The sequence below is a fragment of the Nesoenas mayeri genome (genome assembly GCF_963082525.1).
Source record: "Nesoenas mayeri genome assembly, chromosome: 1".
Taxonomy (NCBI): Eukaryota; Metazoa; Chordata; class Aves; order Columbiformes; family Columbidae; genus Nesoenas; species Nesoenas mayeri.
The window spans coordinates 205,130,117-205,152,267 of NC_137541.1; the positions used below are offsets into that span (position 1 = coordinate 205,130,117).

At 43.8% G+C, this 22,151-nt stretch overlaps 1 protein-coding gene across 1 annotated transcript in view; it reads left to right on the forward strand.

Moving 5' to 3' along the window:
• Window positions 1-20,179: 20,179 nt before the first annotated feature.
• ME3 (malic enzyme 3) overlaps window positions 20,180-22,151 on the forward strand; it is a gene marked incomplete at both ends in the record, with an annotated part of 135,887 nt that continues 133,915 nt past the window's right edge. The window contains one exon of the mRNA XM_080361837.1: window positions 20,180-20,368. Within this exon, the coding sequence (XP_080217963.1) occupies window positions 20,180-20,368 (189 nt within the window). The remainder of the gene's footprint in view (window positions 20,369-22,151) is intronic.

The following is a 22,151-nucleotide window of genomic DNA, read 5'->3' on the forward strand; positions in this document are numbered from 1 at the left end:
ATCACTCATTGTCTCCCTCCAGTATCCCAGGGACTCAGGATGGACAGACCCTGTGGTCACAGCTTTGTTTGTTATTTAGAGAGGGAAAAAAAAATCTAGTGCTTCAGGCTTTCTGCACTCCAAGAATCCTCCCTTCTCTTCATTCAAAGCTTGTCTCAGAACCCTCTCTTGCTTCTGTTAACATCCAAAATCTTTCATGTGACAAGAACATTCTCTGTCCCAGCGCTAAAGGATCCCTCTTATTGTACGTTGCAGCTGTAAATGTTTTGGGCTTAGGCTCATGAACACGTTGTTGAGGGACTGATTGAGACAGAGGTTCACAGAGCATCGGTCACATCCTGCTAACTGCTGGAGAACACTCCATGGGAAACGGGGCCTGACTGCAGGGAGCTTGTTCACCGGCGGCTGGGATGAGGGATGCAAAGGGCTGTTACCGCAAAATAGCTGAAGTGTTATAAATTCTCCACTAGCAAACCTCCCAGGCAGCTGGTGACGTGACCGTATCCTGTTATTGTGCTCCCCAGCAAAAATCTCAAATATTCAAGTAGGGCTACTATCAGACAAACAAAATAACCCCGAACAATAGGTAAAACAACTCAAAGGCTTATAAACTTCTGGTATTAGCCTTAAAAGATAATAGCTCACTATAAACAACACTGTATTCTGAAACTAACTTTCAACACAGAGAAGTGACTTGGATGTAACTGTGCTGAGAGTGGATATAAAATGCCAAATGTGCCTTTGGTCCTTCCAGCCCATCAAGTGTCAACACAAACACACTTCCCATGCAGAGTCTTTGCTCAGGTGTGATTCATGGCAAGCTAAAAAAAGTTTCATGTGCAGTTAATGACCGACATTTATGGGCATGAGGAAGAAGTAGCTGAAAGGACTATTAAACCAAGTCATCATAAGCTATTCCTGCTGGTCAAGGTTCATTAATTTTTTTATTAGTCTTGCCTGCAATTTCTGTATGTACTTTTTGCAGATGATCTTCAAGCTGAGCCAAAATACGTATTATGAATTGTTTTGACCTTGCTCAGAACAGCTTTATATGTTTGCATGCGTGCCTGTAAAAAAATGCTTTCTCATAACCCATATCTGAACATTGCCAGATGCGTTTGCCACATTGTAAAATACAGAACACCACTCACATCCAGGGATTAAAGGCAGCGATATTTAATGACAGGGACTGAATGTGCTGCTCTTGATCATAGAGGGCCATGTCCTAAGTGCTCGGTTAAAAGAATTTTATACCACCAATGTCTCTAGATAAATCCAAGCATGAAAAGAAGGTGTAACATCACAAGCTTTCACACAAACCAAAATGTAAACTCTGTATTCAGCAGAGACCTTCTTAGAGGTGGTGGATGCCCCGTCCCTGGAAACATCCCAGGCCAGGCTGGATGGGGCTCTGAGCAACCTGATCTGGGTGAAGATGTCCCTGCTCATGGCAGGGGTTGGACTAGACGACCTTTGAAGACCCCATCAACCCCAAACTATTATATTTCTATGGTTCTTGCCACAATCCCTACATCAATTCCTTTGCTGCCATCACTTTCTGTGCTAGACATCATTTCAGAGTCACCTGCTGTTACTGTGTGCAGCTTCCCCAATTCCTGCTATAATGTCACAAGGATTATTTCTATTTGTATCTACCACGCTTCAGTCAGAAGACCTATGACACTCGCCGTTGTAACAGTTCAATAGAAAAGATGATGACACCCAAGAACCTATTGAAAACCTAAATGGGAAATATGGCCTCAGTTTTAGGGCACCAGGCTGGATAGCTGAAATTCCTCTGTTACAACACAGACTTCCCATGTGATCCTAAAAAATGTCACTGATTAGCTGTGGTGCTGGTCCCCTACTGAAAACTGGGAATCACAGGAGGCTGGAGCAGATTGAAATGGGAAGGTTTTGACACCATAGTTACAGAGGGCTCCTCGGGAGCAATTCACAGCTGATGCAAACAGGACAATTTCATGCCTCAAGTTGTTCAATTACAAATCCTGGAAAGATATACTGTGAAAAAAGGCCAAGTTCAATGTCTATTTAATGTTTCACTGCTGTTTTTATTGGCAGATGCTCTGGTGATCAATATACTGCAGAGCAGGACTGTCACTCCTCCTCAAAGTCATTAGAATAATGCATGACTCTGCAATCTTTCCAGCACATCGTGCACCATGTGGCTTATCAGCAATCCCGGATATTCCTTACTCTTGTGTCTCCAGAGGTGAAATACATTGTCCCCTGATAGAGTTCAGGGAACCAGCTCACATGCAAACTTTGGCATTGGAGTCTTTCGAGGATTTGAAAAGCATGTAATACAAAGTTTAAATTTCTTTCTTTGGAGGCATACTTGCTGAAATACTAATGCATTTTGGCCTTAGTTCTGTCATTAAATGTAAAACGCTGTTTATTAATCTGTGCATTGGAGATCAGACCATGAGAGGAGCAGATATGGTTGTCCTTTACTTAAACTTGATCGATCATTGAAATTGATGGGAAAAAAACATGTTCAGAAAGAGAAATAGAGATGAACAGGACTAACAGTAAAGTCTTTGACACAGTCTCCCACAGCATCCTCACAGCTAAGTTGAGGAGGTGTGGTCTAGACAGTAGAGTAGTGAGGTGGGTTGCAAACTGGCTTAAGGAGAGAAGCCAGAGAGTGGTAGTCAGTGGTGCGGAGTCTAGTTGGAGGCCAGTATGTAGTGGAGTGCCTCAGGGGTCAGTACTGGGGCCAGTATTATTCAATATATTCATTAACGATTTAGACGAGGGAATAGAGTGTACTATCAGCAAATTTGCTGATGACACTAAGCTGGGAGGAGCGGCTGACACGCCAGAAGGCTGTGCTGCCATCCAGAGACCTGGACAGGCTGGAGAGTTGGGCGGGGAATAACCTGATGAAATTTAACAAGGGAAAGTGTAGAGTCCTGCATCTGCGCAGGAACAACCCCAGGTTCCAGTATAGGTTGGGAAATTACATATTAGAGAGCAGTGTAGGGGAAAGGGACCTGGAGGTCCTGGTGGACAACAGGATGACCATGAGCCAGCACTGGGCCCTTGTGGCCAGGAAGGCCAATGGCATCCTGGGGTGTATTAGAAGGGGGCTGGTTAGTAGATCGAGAGTGGTCCTCCTTCCCCTCTACTCCGCCCTGGTGAGACCCCATCTAGAATATCGTGTCCAGTTCTGGGCCTCTCAGTTCAGGAAGGACAGGGAACTGCTGGAGAGAGTCCAGCGCAGGGCAACAAAGATGATGAAGGGAGTGGAGCATCTCCCTTATGAAGAAAGGCTGAGGGAGCTGGGGCTCTTTAGTTTGGAGGAGACTGAGGGGTGACCTTATTAATGTTTATAAATATATAAAGGGTGAGTGCCATGAGGATGGAGCCAGGCTCTTCTCGGTGGCAAACAATGATAGGACAAGGGGTAATGGGATCAAGCTGGAACACAAGAGGTTTCACTTAAATTTGAGAAGAAACTTCTTCTCAGTGAGGGTGACAGACACTGGAACAGGCTGCCCAGGGGGCGTGTGGAGTCTCCTTCTCTGGAGACATTCAAAACCCACCTGGACATGTTCCTGTGCGACCTCATCTGGGTGCTCCTGCTCCAGCAGGGGGATTGGACTGGATGATCTTTTGAGGTCCCTTCCAATCCCAAACATACTGTGATACTGTGATACTGTGAACGGGGACTTATCCCCTCTCTCCATGTTTCTGTCCACAGTACCACAAATAGTACCTACCATGATCTTCTCTCCAGGGCTCATGTTTCTCACCTAAGGTATTGGATTTTTTTGTTCCAAAATGGGATATTGGTGGCAAACTGCATGTCACAAACCAAGAAGGACATCAGAGCATTGCTGTCCACATTGGCTTAATTTTGTGAATTCTGGCACTCAGGCAATGATTAGGACCTTAGTAGCCCAGCTTCGACTCCTCCAGTGTGTCTGTCAGCTTTTCCTATACCTGCCACTGCTTTTTGTGCCACCCTGTTCCATGATGCTTGCAGGGAAGCGCCATCTGCTTTCAGCTGGGCAGGCGGCCAGGAGAAGCACCACATCTCACTTTCATTGATTTTATGCCTACTTCATATCATTTATTCTTTTGTAATTACTTGACTCAAGACATTTTGATTGTACATCCATTAGAGCTACGTAATCCTGTTGTTTCCTATAAAATCTCTCTTCCTCATTCATTTCCTTCTTCTTGCTTGTTACAACCATCTTCTGCAATCTTCCATAAACCAGGTGGCAATGTTGAAAGGGAACAGGGATAATTTCTGACTTGGTCCTTTATAGGTCATTCCCATAACACACAGAGCCCCATAGGCTTAGGCGGAATGTCCCACCATGCAGAGAAATGCTCCCTGCCACAGCGCAGAGCACCCCTGCAGCCATCCTGCCTCAGCAGAATGAGCAAGAACAAAACAATATTGAGACTGTTACACCCATTTCTTTGCCCTGTAGAAATAAGATTTTCACCTGAGGTTTGGCTGTATTGTGTCGTGGACTTGCACATTCTCATGGAGGAAGTCAGCTCCAAATAGTGGGGTGAGAAATCCTGAAGCAAGCCCTAAATGCTGCAGCAAAGGGGGAACACTTGGGCATTGTAGCTCCAAGGCAACTTTTGCAGAAGGTCAGAAGGAGGAATGCATCCAGTCTGTTTAATGGAAACACCTAAGCTGTACCCTGACTTGTATCCAGTTAATAAGCGATCCTTTAAAAGTCAGAACCCACACGTAACACTGGAACAGGCTGCCCAGGGAAGCGGTTGAGTCACCATCCCTGGAGGGGTTTAAAAGACATGTAGGTGAGGTTCTTAGGGACATGGTTTAGTGCCAGCGTTAGGTTGTGGTTGGACTCGATGATCCTAAGGGTCTCTTCCAACCAAAATGATTCTATGATTCTGTGGTCTCCTTGGTCAATGGAAAGAGGTAAATGCCTTCGGAAACCTCCAGAGGCACCTAAATTTGGTACCTGAACTTAGACAAGAGAGCTGTAACAGCACCCAGCTCTCTGTTGACTCCACAGGAAACCCAGCCCGCAGTGCACAGGAATTGAACTAGGCTTTGGAAATTTAGGGTGTAAGTTGGTTTCCTAAATTACCCAGACTAAACCCCATCCAGTCTCTCAATAACCATGAGACCAAAGGCAAATCCCGCCCCAGGTTCAGTACAATTTGCAGTTCCTCCTCGCATCTGCATTATCTGTTTTAACCTCTGCTGCAGTGCAGATGTGCTGTTAATATCTGATGTGCGACTCCCACCAGTTCATTAATTAAGCCTGTTAGAGTAATTCAGGGTGATTATACACACCAAACAATCTTTATTATTATCGACTATTTATTATTATATCATAAAAATTCATCCAGCTACAAATAATTTTTTTACTTAAATAATTGTTTCAAATTTCTCCAGTGTATGAAACATAAAAAGCCATCTTTAAGTAGGACATGAAAACAGTGATGGGTTCAAATTATTACCAAAATTAATGAACAGAAAACTGGGTTTCTGATACTCTGCAATATCAGTAGGCAAAATGTCACCGGGGTGTTTTACCCTGAATGCCTCAGTTTCTCTTTGAAAAAAGCCTTTATCTCTCATAATGTTGTGAATCTTAACTGATTAATATTTTCAAAGCACTTTGTGCTGCTCAGATGAAAGACTTCTCTAAATTCAAAGTATTACTACATGTTAAGTTCATGTCTGGAGCAAATTTTTAAAACAAACCATATGAAAAGTAGAATTAAGAGTGGAAATACGGATCCAGCCATTAATTACTTCACATCAGAGAGTGGGCAGAGGGTCTCCTTTTATGTTGTTTATTTCAAACAAACAACTCTGGGAATCTCCTGTGGAAATGAAATGCAAAAACCAAAGCCCTTTCATGGGTATTTTTGGTTTATCTCCGCATGAATCTTAAATTCATCATGTGGAGAGAATGTGGAACACATTTTTTCCCCCCTATACACTCACTTTCCCACAATGAAGAAAATCCATTTTCTTGCACAGTTTGTCTGCTCCTTCGCCCAAGGGTAACAAAATAACCCAGAAAGCAGGAACACGCTGTCCCTGAACCCTGCTGAAAACTAAATAAATAAATAAAGGGAAAAGAGGGACGACTTGGAGGGTTCCCAGGCAAACCTGCCATATTTAACATCGTGTATGTAATGACCACAGACACATGAACCCAGAGCTCCTCATTCCTCAGCTATTGCTCAGCGGTGAGTAACAAACCCCAGCTCGGTGACTCACACGGGGCTCCCAAACGCAGCTGAGAGCGTCAGTGAGCATCCAGGTTTGAGAAAATGTGAGTGGGAAGGGGCAGATCTCTTGTGTCTGCCTGTGTTTGAACAGAGAAACCTGGCATGCCCTAGTGTCCTTGTGCACTTGAGTGACAGCGGGTGGTGCACAGACTGTCCTACAGAGGTTCCCAGAACATTCAGTATTTTGGTTCTGTATTTTGCCTTCTCTTCCATCCTCCTTCCAGCACACACACAGACCTCCCTCTTTTCCAGAGTTAATCCTTCAGTTACCAAGATTTTCACTTTCAGCACTTAAAAGGAGCCTATAAGAAAGATGGGGACAGACTTTTTAGAAGGGTATGTTATAACAAGACAGGGGATGATGGTTTTAAACTAAAGGAGGGGAGTTTCAGGCTAAACATGAGGAAGAAATTTTTTACACTGAGGGTGGTGAAACCCTGTACCAGGTTGGCCAGAGAGGTGGTGGATGAACCATCCCTGGAGACATCCCAGGCCAGGCTGGACAGGGCTCTGAGCAACCTGATCTGGGTGAAGATGTCCCTGCTCATGGCAGGGGTGGCACTGGATGAGCTTTGAAGGGCCCTTCCAACCCAAATCATTCTATGATTTTATGATTCACTTTTAGAGATACAACATCTAACCAGGAGGCAGCTGTCAGATGAAACCTATCTCTGGCTGCAGGAAAAGCTTTTCCCTGTGCATACTGATGTGGACACGCAGGGCAGGAGGCAGCCAGCCTCAGCCAGAGAAACTCATCTTTGCTGTAACTCGGTTTTAAACTGTGGTGAACAAGGCATGCACACCAGGCTTGTCATAAATGGTCTCTAAGGACTAATCCTAATCAATTTTACCTGTTTAAATATTAGACAGCAGCTCAAAGATATGCCTCCATGCTTTAGGATTACATGAGTCAGGCACTTCCAGCTGGTGATTCACAGCCCCTTAATTCTTATCTTAGGATGGGAGAAGTGCCCTCTGGAGACATCTTTTTTCACTCAAGATTAGACTCTGTTTGCCTATCTTAGACCAACCATCCCCTTTTCACTGGTTTAGCAACACCTGATGCCTTAGGAACATTTTATATGGTTTGAGTGCTCAAAAGGTCCTTCATTCATTTTCTTCTGTTACACAGTTTTATTACACCATGTTGGCAATTTGACACTCGAGCAGGTGACAGTTTGTCTTGTGATAAAAGAGATGATAGCACTTTCCTCTTTTTTGTTCTGGGGGTTTGGTTTAGAGAATTTGTTCCACTAAAACTCAGCTGCTCACCGCACCAAACCTCTATATATTCTGCTAATCAAACGTCAAAGGAGAGGAGGGTACTTAAGAGTTGTTCATGGCCATGTTGACATTCACAGCTCCATTTCAGTGAAATATCCAATACTGCACAATGCCAACAAATACTCCACACGTCAGGCTGCTGGATGCAGAATTTATCCCATGGAAATGTTTTGATCTTAGCAGGTTATCAGATTTTAGAGAAAATCTACAATTTGTGCGTATGCTTTGAACTTGGAGGGTCTCTCTACTTTTCCCCCCTGCTGTTCCTTCCATTGCTGGCTGTAGTGACATCGGGACATAGACATATAGTTTTACATCGATTTTGATAGGAGTTTTGGATGTGAAGATATTTTGATATCAAATTGCTTTTTAAGATTCTACGGGAGCGTTTCCTCATTTAAGAATGGCTCACCGCAGTCTCTGGTGACTGCAGATTTCTCTGTATCAGTGATGAATTGCCTCCACTCAGCCGTGGAGAATGGGCTTATTCATCAGCATCGCACACGCCAATAGGTGTTAATGCCGTCAGTCTGAGCTCCCTAGGGACGGACCTTTGGCTTGCTGTATCCTTCCCTCCTATTCTATAAGCAACATAAATTAGTTCGTCGTTTAAATTCATTATTAGCCGTTTTGCACAGTTCACCATTACAATGATCTATGTTTTCCCCAAGCGGCAGATGGCAATTCATAAAGCATTAACTTTCACCTGCAGCATGCACTGAAAATGCCTTCAGAAACCTCCTGGGCTTCTGCATGGACCCAACAGCCTGTACAGATGCGCTGGCAGCTTTTGCACATTGCAGCTACAAGTAGGTGCTGTTCTTATTTTAGCTACTAATTCATTCATTCCCTTTGCAATGTTGAAATTCCCCACTGCAACCCGAAGAACGTCTGTTTGAAAAACAGGCAAACAAAGAAAGCAAAAAACAAATCAACCAACCAAACAAACCAAAACCAAACCAACCAGCCAAAAACCACCGAAAAAACAAACCAAACTCCTTTCTGCCTGTTACAGTGCTATGATTGCTGTCTTCTCTCCCACCTTTAAAAACAAATCTCAGTCAGACACACTCGATTTGGCACCTTGTGCTGCAGGAGGTTACAACACCCGCAGAGCTGCTGTTCCCCCTTCACCAGAAGTGAATTTCTCCAAGCAGAGTCAGCAGATGCAAAGATCCACCCAATCCCCAGCAGCTCCAGCACAAACTCTGGCTTTGGACAGAGCTTGGCAGGTCACGATTTTTAATGATGGGTAGCAGTTCTGATAGGAAACAAGCACATTGATTAAAATTCCTTCCTACAGTTGGGTCATGTATGCAGATTCCATGACATAAAGTGTATTAACTAAATTGTGTTATATCCTGCTGGAGAGGGTCCAGCGTAGGGTAACGAAGATGATTAAGGGAGTGGAGCATCTCCCTTATGAGGAAAGGCTGAGGGAGCTGGGGCTCTTTAGCTTGGAGAAGAGGAGACTGAGGGGTGACCTTATTAATGGTTATAAATATATAAAGGGTGAGTGCCACGAGGATGGAGCCAGGCTCTTCTCGGTGGCAAACAATGATAGGACAAGGGGTAATGGGTTCAAGCTGGAACACAAGAGGTTCCACTTACATTTGAGAAAAAACTTCTTCTCAGTGAGGGTGACAGACACTGGAACAGGCTGCCCAGGGGGGTTGTGGAGTCTCATTCTCTGGAGACATTCAAAACCCGCCTGGACATGTTCCTGTGAGACCTCACCTGGGCGTTCCTGCTCCAGCAGGGGGATTGGACTAAATGATCTTTTGAGGTCTCTTCCAATCCCAAACATACTGTGATACTGTGATACTGTGATCCTCTCAGCAGAATATCCGAGAGCAATTTCTCAGCAAACTATCTAGATTGCACTTTTAGCAGTGCAAGCTTCCCAACATTTCAATTAAATGGCCTTTTAAAGTGTTAATTTCCTATTTTCTGTTTTTCTTGTCTCTGCAATAAATATGTATTTATAACTACAAGTACTCAGAAAAATGTTGTGCTTGGAATGAAGTGATCAAGTCAGTGATACAAGTCTGTTAAAACAAACTTCTGCTAATGTAAATAAGAGGCATATTGATGTTAAAAAAAAGTGACGCTGATTTACATCAGTCAAAAATACAGGCCTGTTGACTTCAAAAATGCTTGTCCTGATTTATTTTAATATTCATAAGAGACTCAAAGTCTCCTAAAATCAGACTCAAAGGCTTTTTGGAAGATTATCTTGGAGGTTATAGAATTGATTGAAGACTTGATGAACAGATACAATTTTGTATTGCCAAAAAAGAGTGCTTAATGAGAAACCCAGCAAACATTTCTGCTTTACTTACGTCAACAGCACGTTTTTATGCTACATGATTTTAAAAGCCTGTCACTTTTTGTTGTTGTTTTCTTTTATCATAGGACTCTGCACAACATTTATACTGACCTTACACCCAGGTTATTTAAATGGCAGTGAGGCCGAGAGCTCCCCTCCGGGTACCAGTCGGTCTGTAGCACAGTTGACCTCTCCAGCTTCTTCTCACTTTCCATCGTTTACTTTCCTTATCAGCACTTTATCTCATCCATCCCCCTGTGCAGAGCTCTGCCATGTGTGACGGGATGCACAGCAAAGGTCAGGAGGCGGCTGCTGCCCTCTCTGGACTGGACACCGCTCGGAAATGTCATGCCGGTGCTTTCCCTTTGCCAAAGGGTTTAAAGAAAGCACGCTGGTGGATGCAGCACGGTTGGAATTTCACTTGATAGCTACTGACTGCTAATTGCAGAGCTGACATAACTATACAGAGGCAGGTTGTGTTAAAGTAGATTTCTGAAAGGGCCTTGTCCATACTGGCACCAGTTTCTCTAAAAGCCTGAGAAATCTTCAACAGATTAATTCTTCCAGCCCTTAATCTTACTGCAGCTCATACTGGAGACCTGCCCGCTGAGGAACATATCCTTTGGGGTAGGGATGAGTATACAGAGTAATGCATAAATATTGCACTTGGAAAATGCTCCACCTAACATTAAAAAGGCTTCTCTTCTAGGAATGAGATTCAAAAACTGAAGGGGTGGCAACTGTAGAGAGAAGGGTGAAGAAATGCTTTGCATGCAGGCATGCAGGTTTCTTCATGATATTTTCTCTTTCATGAGGTCCAGGTTTACTTGGCTCTGCAGGCACTTTCATCATGTTCACTTATGTACAACCTGATATTTTCTCATTTTGCAATAGTCAAATAAAGCTATTTTTAAACCTAATGTTTTCACACAAATAGTATTTAAAAAACACATAGGTAAAGAAGTCAATGAATGCAACGTTTATGAAGTATAAATTATCATCTCTCATTAAAAGCTTCTCACACTGTCTTGTCCTTTTGTACAGATTTGTACTGCCCTACAAGACTTAGGAATGTCAGAACATGACCTAAAATAATTAGAACCATAGAATAGTTTGGGTTGGAAGGGACCTTCAAAGCTCATCCAGTGCCACCCCTGCCATGAGCAGGGACATCTTCACCCAGATCAGGTTGCTCAGAGCCCTGTCCAGCCTGGCCTGGGATGTCTCTAGGGTTGGGGCATCCACCACCTCTCTGGCCAACCTGGGACAGGGTTTCACCACCCTCAGTGTAAAATATTTCTTCCTTATATCTGTGGAACTGATAAAGTCGAGTGTTAATTGCAGTTTTGCACAATCAAAAAGATTGTTCAGAAACATGTTACGCTTACTTTTGTGGCAGCAAGTCATTATTTAAACCTCCTTTGACCAAATTCTGGTATGATAAATATTTGATTGCTTTAAAGCTAGAGAGGACTGTTAAAGCTTGGTTAGCATGAACTGCTAAACTCGCTGCATACCAGCTGCACACATACGTGTTCCTGTGCCATGACATATGTGAGTTATTCAGGAACAGGCTGAAGGTGATCACTGTGCAGGACTTTCACTTGTCATCATCCCACCTCAATCCACCCTCACAGCAGCCGTGAGTGAGGATGCTCATGGGTGGATCAGCTCAAACAGCAATTTTACCCCCTTGTTCATGTGTCTGAGTCTCTGATCACCTCCTTGACTTCTTTTATATCACAAGACATTATCAGGACATCTTATCTTTTCTGTGAGCTGCAACATCTCACTTAGCATCATGTTAACAACTCCATATTGTTAATGCAATCTTTCAAGTTCACAGTTTTTCAGCAAAAATAACAGTCCCAGTCAGACCTGTGGCACGTTACTGGTTGGAAGGTCAGTTGTGCTCCTTCAAATAACAAACTGACTTCTAAGGAAAAATATTATCCACCTTCTTTTTGTCTTCAAAACCTTCTGTTTAGACATGTATGATGCTACTCAAAAATCATATCATCATGCTAGATGTTCAAATGTACTCTTGCACTCTATAGAGAACTATTTTTGAATTTTAAATATAACTGCCAATATAACTGGACTATAGCAGTGTTCAAGTCCTATTGAAGCCAGCTGTGAAACCAAACCACCTTCTATGGGAGGAAGCCCAAAGTCTATGCCCATAAAGAAAAACCAAACAGCTGTAAAATAAATCAAAATAATATGCTTGTGTTTCCCTACAAGCTGTTTCTGCTTAGTAGAAATTCAGACATTAAATAGTGCATTACTTTTGCTGTTCTGCCCATTTCTTTTCAAGAATTTGGGCACTGAGGATCATGCCTGTGCACTATGTGGTTAATGTACTGCTTAGGACATCTGTATAAGATGGCATGAAAACAAAATAAACGCCAACATTTATATTAGAGAAGACAGGAGAATTTATTGACTGAAGTGTGTGTATCTCCATGCTCATTTTTCATTTTAAGAGGTGTAACCATAAACCATCATCATTATCACTTAAAACTGGCCAAAGCCAGGAAAGAGGTCCAAAGGCCTGATTAAGGCTTTAATTGCACAACTGCAGATGGTTTTTGTCTGGATGACAGTGAAATCTCTTGCTGCTGGAGAATAACATTGTGAGAGCATGTGTCAAAGAAGTAAACTCTGACAAAGGGATCCTAATGATAGATGACAAAGTAAGCAAGGGACTGACAGCCAGGACGGGTGGATCCTGTTCCCAGCTCCATCACTGTCTGAGTATGTGGCCATGAACAAGAACCCTCTGCATGTCCCTCTCTCTGTAACGTGGGGGAGAAAATATGGAGTTGACACAGTGGCATTAGCCATCCTTATATTAAAACCAAACCAAAGCAAAACACACACACAAAATACTTTGAACTTTGCTTCATGGGACAAGCTGCAGAAATAAAGATTTTTAAGACCAGAGAGGAATGTTATCCCATCACAGGGATCTGTGATTTTACGGTGGCATGGGATCATCTGGGGCGTTTCGTCTGTAACCTCAGGTCTTGTATTTGGCAGAGGTGAACAGATGGGGCCTGGGGCTGCTGCCTCTGGAGCTGGCCTTTGTGAATCCCTGTGGATTAAACATCAAGTGAATAATTGCGTGCTGTTCCAAAAGGCTGTTGGGATGATCCCTGGGGTGCCTTCAAACCCCCTGGTCTGACCCAGTCTGATTCCTTGCATATGTCACATAAATTGAGCTTATAACTTCTAACTGAGCTAAAGCATACCTTTATCTAGAACATATATATATTTTATTATATATACATTACAGATATTCTCTCTCCACATACGTATGCGTATATATTCATTCTATATAGCAATACGACCAAGAAGAGCAGCCTAAATGCTACAGCAGATGAAAATGTTATATCACCTATATGTGGAGCTCGCCGCAGCTGGCTCTATATTCTTCTATAGCATTTATAGGTTTTCTTGCCACTGTTTGCTGTGCAGAGGCGTCCCAATCAAAACTCGCGGCCCCTGTTGTGTTGGGTGTCTTGTATCATGATGAACTGAACAGCCCATGTGAATGGAGACTCTATAGTCTCTGCAAAATCTCATAAACCGGGAGACACATGGCTGCACAATGCCAAGAATTCTCAAGTAGATGGTTTGAAAACCACACCAATGTGAGTTTATAACTGCAGCTCGGTTCATTTCCTGAGAGGAAAGATAATGCTGTGAAAGAATAGACTCTATAAGGTCCCTCTTTATATGTTGGAGATTCATTCTTTCCTAAGTTTAAAGAGTATTTCATTGGCATTCTCTAAGATGCCAAACTGTTAAATGCAAGGCCACAGCACAAAGAGGTTTCTTAAATTACTGGAGGAATAAATTAGCTTTTATAACACGCTCTGCAACTTCAGTTGCATTCTGCAGCAACCCGCAAATCCCCGAGTGTATATAGAATCCCACTCCACAAACCATTGTTTCCTTCCTGCTGCTGAAAAATAGTTTAAATAAAATCCTAAGAGCTCAATGCTGAGTATAAGTGTGCATTTCACTGCTTTTATAGCTTTTTGGGTAACACTCTTCCTAGTCTTTTAATGAAGAATTTAACCATCGCTTCAATCCAATTTGCATTCAAGAGAGGCTTGCACGGTAGACAAAGTGCATTCATGTGCATCTGACAGCAAGCACTCTGAATCTTAGAGATAAAGAATCTTAATCAGGTTCAAGCTTTATTTTGCAATGCCAGGTAAATTTTAGAAACACAGCACTTGTAATTTCTTTCTCACTAAGTTGAAAAAAAACAGTTTAATGGCTATTGCCAGCCAATAGGAGATAAAAGATGAGAAGCCCCTTGGCAAGGCGCTATTCAGTGTCTGCACAACAGCAGGGAGACAATTCACGGCTGCAGAGAAAACCTCATTTATACCTTTATAAATATAGAATACATTCCTGCTCTAAGGAGCATAAAAGCTAGAATCTTGAAATGAAGGAAATAAAGTATTGAAAGAGTCAATACAATAAAAATAAAGTCAAAACTATATATGTGTGTGTATATATATATATATAGATGTTCCTGTGGCAGTGTGTGCATGAGCCAAAAATGCTCAAAACGCTGTGAGCTTGTTAAAAATAGCCCTTCTTAAGACCTTGTCCTATATCCTAAGTGGCCAACAGCGAGAGATCCTACATGCAGCCATTTCTGCAGCCCATTTACAAATGAGATACTAGAGGTACAGCACTGCCCTCCCTCTCCATCTCGCACTTTTTGCCGTTCTGTGGTGGAAGGGCTGGGCAGGAATTTTGCCATTTGACCTGTTGTGTAGCCCCTAGCAAGTGACGTCTCCATTTCCCTGCTTACATTTGTCCCTCTTGCACATATAGACCATAAACTTCTCACTGTGCAAAGCCCCTCAAATATCTCCAGGCACTCTTGAAATCGAGATAATAATTCTATCAATTCAGGGCCAGGAAAAGAAAACAGACTTCTCTTCTGACAGTTCACACACAGCTTTATGGTTTTGTCATGACCCTCAGTCCAGCTCTGACGGGTAGAAGATAGATATATAAAGATTTATATGGAAACTCTCTCCCAGGGATATAGTGAAGTTGTGCCGTTGGGAGAACATTGTCTGACCAACTCCACAGCAAGCTTTATTTTGTCGTGCTTTGGAACAGCATTAGGGTGGAGACACTGATTTATTTTTGAGAAAACTGTGTGAAATCCTTCCAATGATAATGAGTTGATTCCGTTAGCTCACTGAGTGCCAGTTTATGGGCATTTCTAGTTAAAAAAAAAAATAAATAAAAGTGTTCTGCTCATGTTTGTACAAAAAAAGGCCACGATTCGCAAGTTCTGAAGACGCACCTCGAAGAACATCTTGTAATGTTTAAAAAATTGGAGCCCAGCCCAAAGAGGTGTCACAGTTACCATCACTCGCTCAGGTCCAATGTTGGGAAATAACAATTCCCCATGTCGCTGAGGAACAGACCAAAGCTGTCAGCCTGGCCAGCAGTCCCCTGGCGTGGGAAAGGCCTTTTAATGTCTTATTTCTTCCTCCTACGGCTCCCTCGTCTTTCATCAAACAAGCATGGACCATAAATTTTATTTTTGTTATTGGTGTCTGCTTTCTGCGGTAGCTGTGCTGATGTCTGTGCTTTTACCTCTCATCTTTAATATTAGTTGGTCATCTACTTCTCCTCTGATGCAGAATTAAGTAAGGTCAAGCAGAAGGTTTAGATGATCAGGAGGCTGCATGATGCATGGGTTGTAGATAGAGAAGCCAGCAATGTCCTGCCTTGTTCTCAGACAGCGAAGTCTTAGATTTTCAGTATTTGCTACAGGGGAGTAAATTTAAGCAATCGGTTCTGCAAAAGACCAAATAAAAGTTATTCTTGCTTGGGTTGATCTAAAGATTCATATCTATTTCAGATGCTATTTTTGAACCTTCATTGTTAAATGTATTACATTTAGTAACTCAAACTCAAAAGTAAATTCACACAGAAAAAAATTCTTTTAAAAGTAAATTATTTTCTTATACTTGATTTTTTAAAATAAAACTTAAGACCAGTTAGGGTTTCAGCTTCACTGAAAAACTGGAACACTTCTGTAGAAATGAAAATATTCTGTGGTAACACCCATTTGCATCAGTAAAACATTACTGTCAAAAAAAGTTAATGTTTCATTAGATCATATTCATACTTAATATTTTACACTTTAATAGGCCTTTCTGTATTTCCAAAAACTTGGGAATTTAGTCCATCGCAGGTCTGAAACCCTCCCAAATTATTTGTTCCACCTAATTACAGTGACACAACAAGGAATTTTAACCAGTCCTGAATTTTCCGTCCCTCTCGTTCCATTCTTGTGAGGCTTGACTGTGTTTCCAGCTCTTAATAGGCATAGAAGATATAAAACATGCAAAGAAACCTGTCTATCATCTGCAGATACCAGGTTAAAAATGTCAAAATTATTTGAGAAAAACTTGCATTGAAAACATTTCAGGCTGCAGTGCAGATTTTTGGGAAATACTGTCTCTGTATCATTCAGAATGGAGTTTTTTTTTTATGAAAGAGGTAGTGCTGAAGCCCATGAATCACCTCCCAGGTATTTTCATAACACCATAATGAATAATGGTTCTGAGGCTCGACAAATCAAGATGGTAAAGCATTCTTAGATGTAGAATCATTTCAGTTGGAAGAGACCCTCAAGATCATCAAGTGCAACCGTAACCTAACACTGGCATTAAACCATGTCCCTAAGAACCTCATCTACACGTCTTTTAAACCCCTCCAGGGATGGTGACTCCACCACTGCCCTGGGCAGCCTGTTCCAATGCCTGACAACCCTTTCGGGAAGGAGTTTTTCCTGATATCCAATATAAACCTCCCTTGGAGCAACTTGAGGCCATTTCCTCTTGTCCTGTCACTTGCTACTTGGGAGAAGAGACCAACCCCCTCCATGCTACAACCTCCTTTTGGGTAGTTGCAGACAGCGATAAGGTCTCCCCCTAGCCTCCTTTTTTCCAGGCTGAACAGCCCCAGTTTCCTCAGCCACTGCGATCACACTTGTGCTCCAGACCCCTCACCAGCTCCGTTACCTTCTCTGAACTCGCTCCAGCACCTCAAGGTCTTTTCTGTAGTGGAGGACCCAAAACTGAACACAGGATTTGAGGTTTGGCCTCACCAGTGCCCAGTACAGGGGGACGGTCACTGCCCTGGTCCTGCTGGCCACACTATTCCTGATACAAGCCAGGATGCTGTTGGCCTTTTTGGCCACCTGGGCACACTGCTGGCTCATGTTCAGCCGCTGTTGCTCAACACCCCCAGGTCCTTTTCCTTCAGGCACTTTCCAGCCGCTCTTCCCCAGCCTGTAGCGCTGCCTGGGGTTGTTGTGACCCAAGTGCAGGACCCGCCACTTGGCCTTGTTGAACCTCATACAATTGGTCTCAGATCAATTATCCAGCCAGCCCAGATCCCTCTGTATGGCCTTCCAGTAGATCAACAATCTCACCCAAACATTAATATAAAGTTCTCTCATCAAGGACATATCAGTTACTAAACTGATAAGAACAGATGCTACACCTGACTTTAGCCAAAAGGCCGAGAAGCAAGACATACACAGCGGTACATACACAGTTAAATTATACTGAAGTTCTGTTCTTCTAGAGCATTTTCAACATGAAATTTAGGGATGATTTTTCCAAGGGTAGGTACGCTATATTTTACAAAACAGGCAAAGCAAACTGGTTTTAGTTTTGTGAGAGGTGAATCTCTCCCCTAGAAAGCACTAGATGGTGGAATTAAGTTCCCACAGGTAGGATGAGCTTGGCTAGACCCTCCAAGGCACAGTAAACACATTTGCTCTGAGCCTGGAGGTGGACACCTATCGCTGGGAGAGCTAACGATGCTGTTGGAGACACTTCTCAGCTGTGCAAAGCAGCCTCATTGGCGCTTTTTCCTCCATCACATAAATCTCCTCAAACAAGTAAATGGTACACTTTTGCAAAGCAGCCAGGGAAGTTTTTTAATCTTTGCTCACTAGGAGTGGCTCAAATATCCAGAGATTTAGTGTTATGGGCTCTCCTACAAACAGCAGTGTCAAATGTTCTGTTTGCTATGCACACAGCCACAACTACCACAAAGACAATGCAAAATTTACAGCGAGTCTGCAGTGGAGTGGAGAATAACTCACTCAAATTTAGGCTGGCTAAGAGCAATGTGGTGCTGGCTGCTGGGAGTAGGAAAGTTTTGACAAGCTGGTGAGATATTGACTTTTTTTATCCAAATTGATCCTCACAATTCCAAATTCTCACGGTGATGTAGTCTCAAAATTATTCCAACTTAAAGCTATGCAAAAAAAGCAATAATAATGGCAAATTCATTCTTGTGTCTTCCGTGCACTAAGAATCTCCCTGATTATAATCCGGCCTCAGCGATGCACATATTCTTTATTTCCACTGTCAGAGACTCCCCAGTAGTGCGTCTCTATTTATGGTCAACTTCTAGTATTTGAAAGGAAATGGGAAAACAAAACAAAGCGAAGCTAGATCAACAACCTCATGCTCAAAATGTATCTAATAGGATGGGGGGGAAGTTTTTCCCCTATGGTCCTAGTGGTTATTAAGTGGCCACAGTCCTCAAGCATGAGGTTTGTATATAATCACTGTCTTACAGCAGAGGTGTAAATATGTAAATATCCTGGGCATACTGAAGGCAATCCATGAAGCCACACACTCTGTGAGCAGAAATCATAAGGTCACTGAGTGCTTATAAAATGCCAAGGCAAGAAAGGACCACGATATCCATCTAATCAACATCTTTCACTCCACAGTCCATTCTTTTCTGCACAGAATGTATCATTTATCCCCCCAAATATATTAAAGCATATTAAAAAATGTGTCTGCACAAAGCAACACAAATGGTAAGAGAAGCTGGAGAACATCCCTCACCTCAGGCAGACCTGAGCTTCATGATGGGGACAGATGTATGGGAATAGCGTTGATATGAGGATGGAATTGAACCTGAATACTTCACTCTTTGAGGAGTAATCCAGCTGCTGGGTTTTTTTAATAAGTGGTAGTAGTGATTATGATGTCACCATTTTAAGGAATAAAAGAGCTTATTTCTTTGGCAAAATGGATGCAGGGACCTGCCTTCTTCAGTGAATATATAGATCATAATATATATATAAAATATATGTAACATACATAATGTATATGACATATATATACAGTGTGTGTATAGATTTCATATATTGGATGTGTAGATTACAGGTATACTGAAATGCCTAGCTACCCGCAGCTGCGCACACTCCAGAAGAAGGGACGTCTGACAAGCCCTTCCAAAGCTCTTCCCAACCACCAGCAGCTCCTCCGAGCAGCTTTACCCCCCTTGACGTCCCATGAGGAGGTCGCACTTTGCCCAGGGCCTACGGCACCCAAAACAGCGGCGCCCACAACAACCAATGTTGCCCTTGCTCTCCACATCACAGGCCCGGGCTTTTCTCTCATGATGTCCTTTATCAAGGCTAATGGAGAAAATACAAACCATAGAATAGAATCACAGAACAGTTTGTGCTGGAAAGGAACTTCAAAGCTCATCCAGTGCCACCCCTGCCATGAGCAGGGACATCTTCACCCATATCAGGTTGCTCAGAGCCCCATCCAGCCTGGCCTGGGATGTCTCCAGGGATGGTTCATCCACCACCTCTCTGGGCAACCTGGGACAGGGTTTCACCACCCTCAGTGTAAAAACTTTCTTCCTCATGTCTGGCCTGAATCTCCCCTCCTTTAGTTTAAAACCATCACCCCTTGTCCTGTCACAACAGGCCCTGCTAAAAAGTCTGTCCCCATCTTTCTTACAGGCCCCTTTTAAGCACTGAAAGGCCACAATAAGGTCTCCCTGGAGCTTCTCTTCTCCAGGCTGAACAAGCCCAACTCTCTCAGCCTGTCCTCCCAGCAGAGCTGTTCCAGCCTCTGATCATTCCTGTGGCTCCTCTGGCCCCTCTCCAGCAGGTCCATGTCTTTCCTGCACTGCGGGCTCCAGATCTCTCCCATAGACAGGACCGCTCCCTCAGGACCCGCCATGGCGGGCGGGCGAAGCTCCGGCCGGGCAAAACCCCTTCACTGAGACACCGGCTGAGCTGTCACAGATACCGGAGGCGACGCGCCCGCCGCGGGCCGAGCCCGGATCTGCTTCCTGGGTTTCCTTTCGCTGCGGCGGGGACCCGAGGGGCCGAGCCGGGCGCACCTGGGCTGTGCCGGGCCCGCCCGTGCCCGCTGACGCCGTCCCCGCCCCCGGCCGCAGCACCGCGGCAGCGCGATGGTGCCGGGCTGGGTGTGCGGCGGGGCGGGCAGCCGCCTGCTGCGGATGGCGGGGGCCGGCCGGACGCCGCTGCTCCTCAGCGTCCCCCGGGGCCGCAGCTGCCAGGCGGGGGGCGGCCCGGCCACCCCCCGCATGGCCGTCAAGAAGCGGGGCTACGACATCACCAGGAACCCCCACCTCAACAAGGTCGGTGCCGCCGGGGACCCGCCTTGCCGGGGTGCGAGGGAGGGGAGAGGGCTGGGCGGTGGGGAAGGTGCTTGGCACGGATCGCAGGTGTGCTGGGTTGTCGGTGTTCCGGCAGCGTTGCCCGTGCCCATCCCCAGGGTTCAGGCGCACTCCAAAAGGGGCTGAAACCCTTTGGGTCGTGGATTAATGAGGACAGAGCCCGGGGCGAGATTTATAGGTGGTCACCAGGTGGTTGGGACATCGGTGGCTTCTTCAGAGCCGGTCACCTGGCTTCCCCAGGCCCGCCACAGCTGCCGTGGTGGTGGCACTGGAACAACCCAAGCAAGGCTTTGGCCAGGACCTGAAGTCGTTTGCCCAAAATCAGCAATGAATGGGGCAGCAGAATGCGTGGCCTCTACTATAAATCCAATATCAAAATGTGGGGTATTTTGATGTACGTTTTATTGCACGCGCGGGAGCGGAACTGATTGTTTACGCCTTCGTGTTAAAACAGGCACGTGTGGTTGTTTTTGTTAATCTTCCTTTCATAGCACATCCATAGCAATGTGCGATCCGCTACCTAAACAGCGTAATTTGCTGGAATGAAGATGTACTCATGCTCGATACTGGAGGAAACCTCAACCTTTATATTTTGGTGAAAGGTTTTCAGCAAAGTCTGCAAGTTGTGTGAAACGAGACCCAGTAATTTAGCTCCACGCTACTTTTCCATTCCTGTCCATAATTTGAAGGAAAACAAAACAAAACAAAAGACAAAAACCCCAAACACAATCTGCATGCAAATTTTGGGATCAGATGTGTCAGATTCAAGAATGTTTAGTTCCAGTTTCTTGTATTAATATTGCTAGAAATAGCTACAAAGATGTTAATTACCTTAAAAATACACAGGTATTAAACATGATATTGATAGTTGATGGGGCTGTGAGTATTTGCCATCTGCTTAGTATGTAGTTATCTGGTAGATGAGCCTCCCGTGTCATCTTTTGGAGCGAAGACTCTGGATGGCAAGTTGTACATTGTGGGTGGGCTGGGTTACATCCCCAGGTACCATTTCTACATCCATTGAGGGGTCCCCAAGGACCAAGGCACATAATGACACTGGATGTCACGGAATACACGACACCTTTGTAGGCAATCTGGTTTGAACCATTATACAGTGTGTGTCTGTGAGACTGAAGAGGAATTGCCAACTGTCTCATAAGAGACAGTAATTCATCAGCATTAAGTGGTTTTGATGAGTTTTTCTTCAGCATCTCTCTTGTTTGGGTGTTTGATGACAGTTACAAAGAGTCACATAGCTAATGTTTCTAGTATTCTTACTTATATGACTTTGAACTGGAAAATTAATACTTTGGCCTTTGCTCAGTGTAATGCAACAATAACACACGAACAGCTGAATTTATTGTGTGTTTTAAATTGATCTTGCTACCGCAGAAGGAGATTTTGAACGTCACATTTGACAATTTTTAGGCTTTGCTGAAGTGTTTTCCCGCCTTCCAGTGAAATGAGGTATTTTTCTTTAAATGGAATCTTGGTCCATGTGGAGAGACAGGAAGAAAACTGCTTCTGTTAGAGGTAAAATATATTCCGGTGTGCTGTGTTTAATTGGCCATGAGAAATTTCCCAGCTGGTCTCCAGCCTGGATGCTTGCTGTTTATGTTGCCATGTTCCTCTGTGAGTACAGACCTTATGGTCGTTGATAGAGTCATCTACAGAACATCCAAGCGAGGACAGAAAGGGTTAACATCAGTGGTAAGAGATGAGGACTAGTAACTAGTAGCTAGTA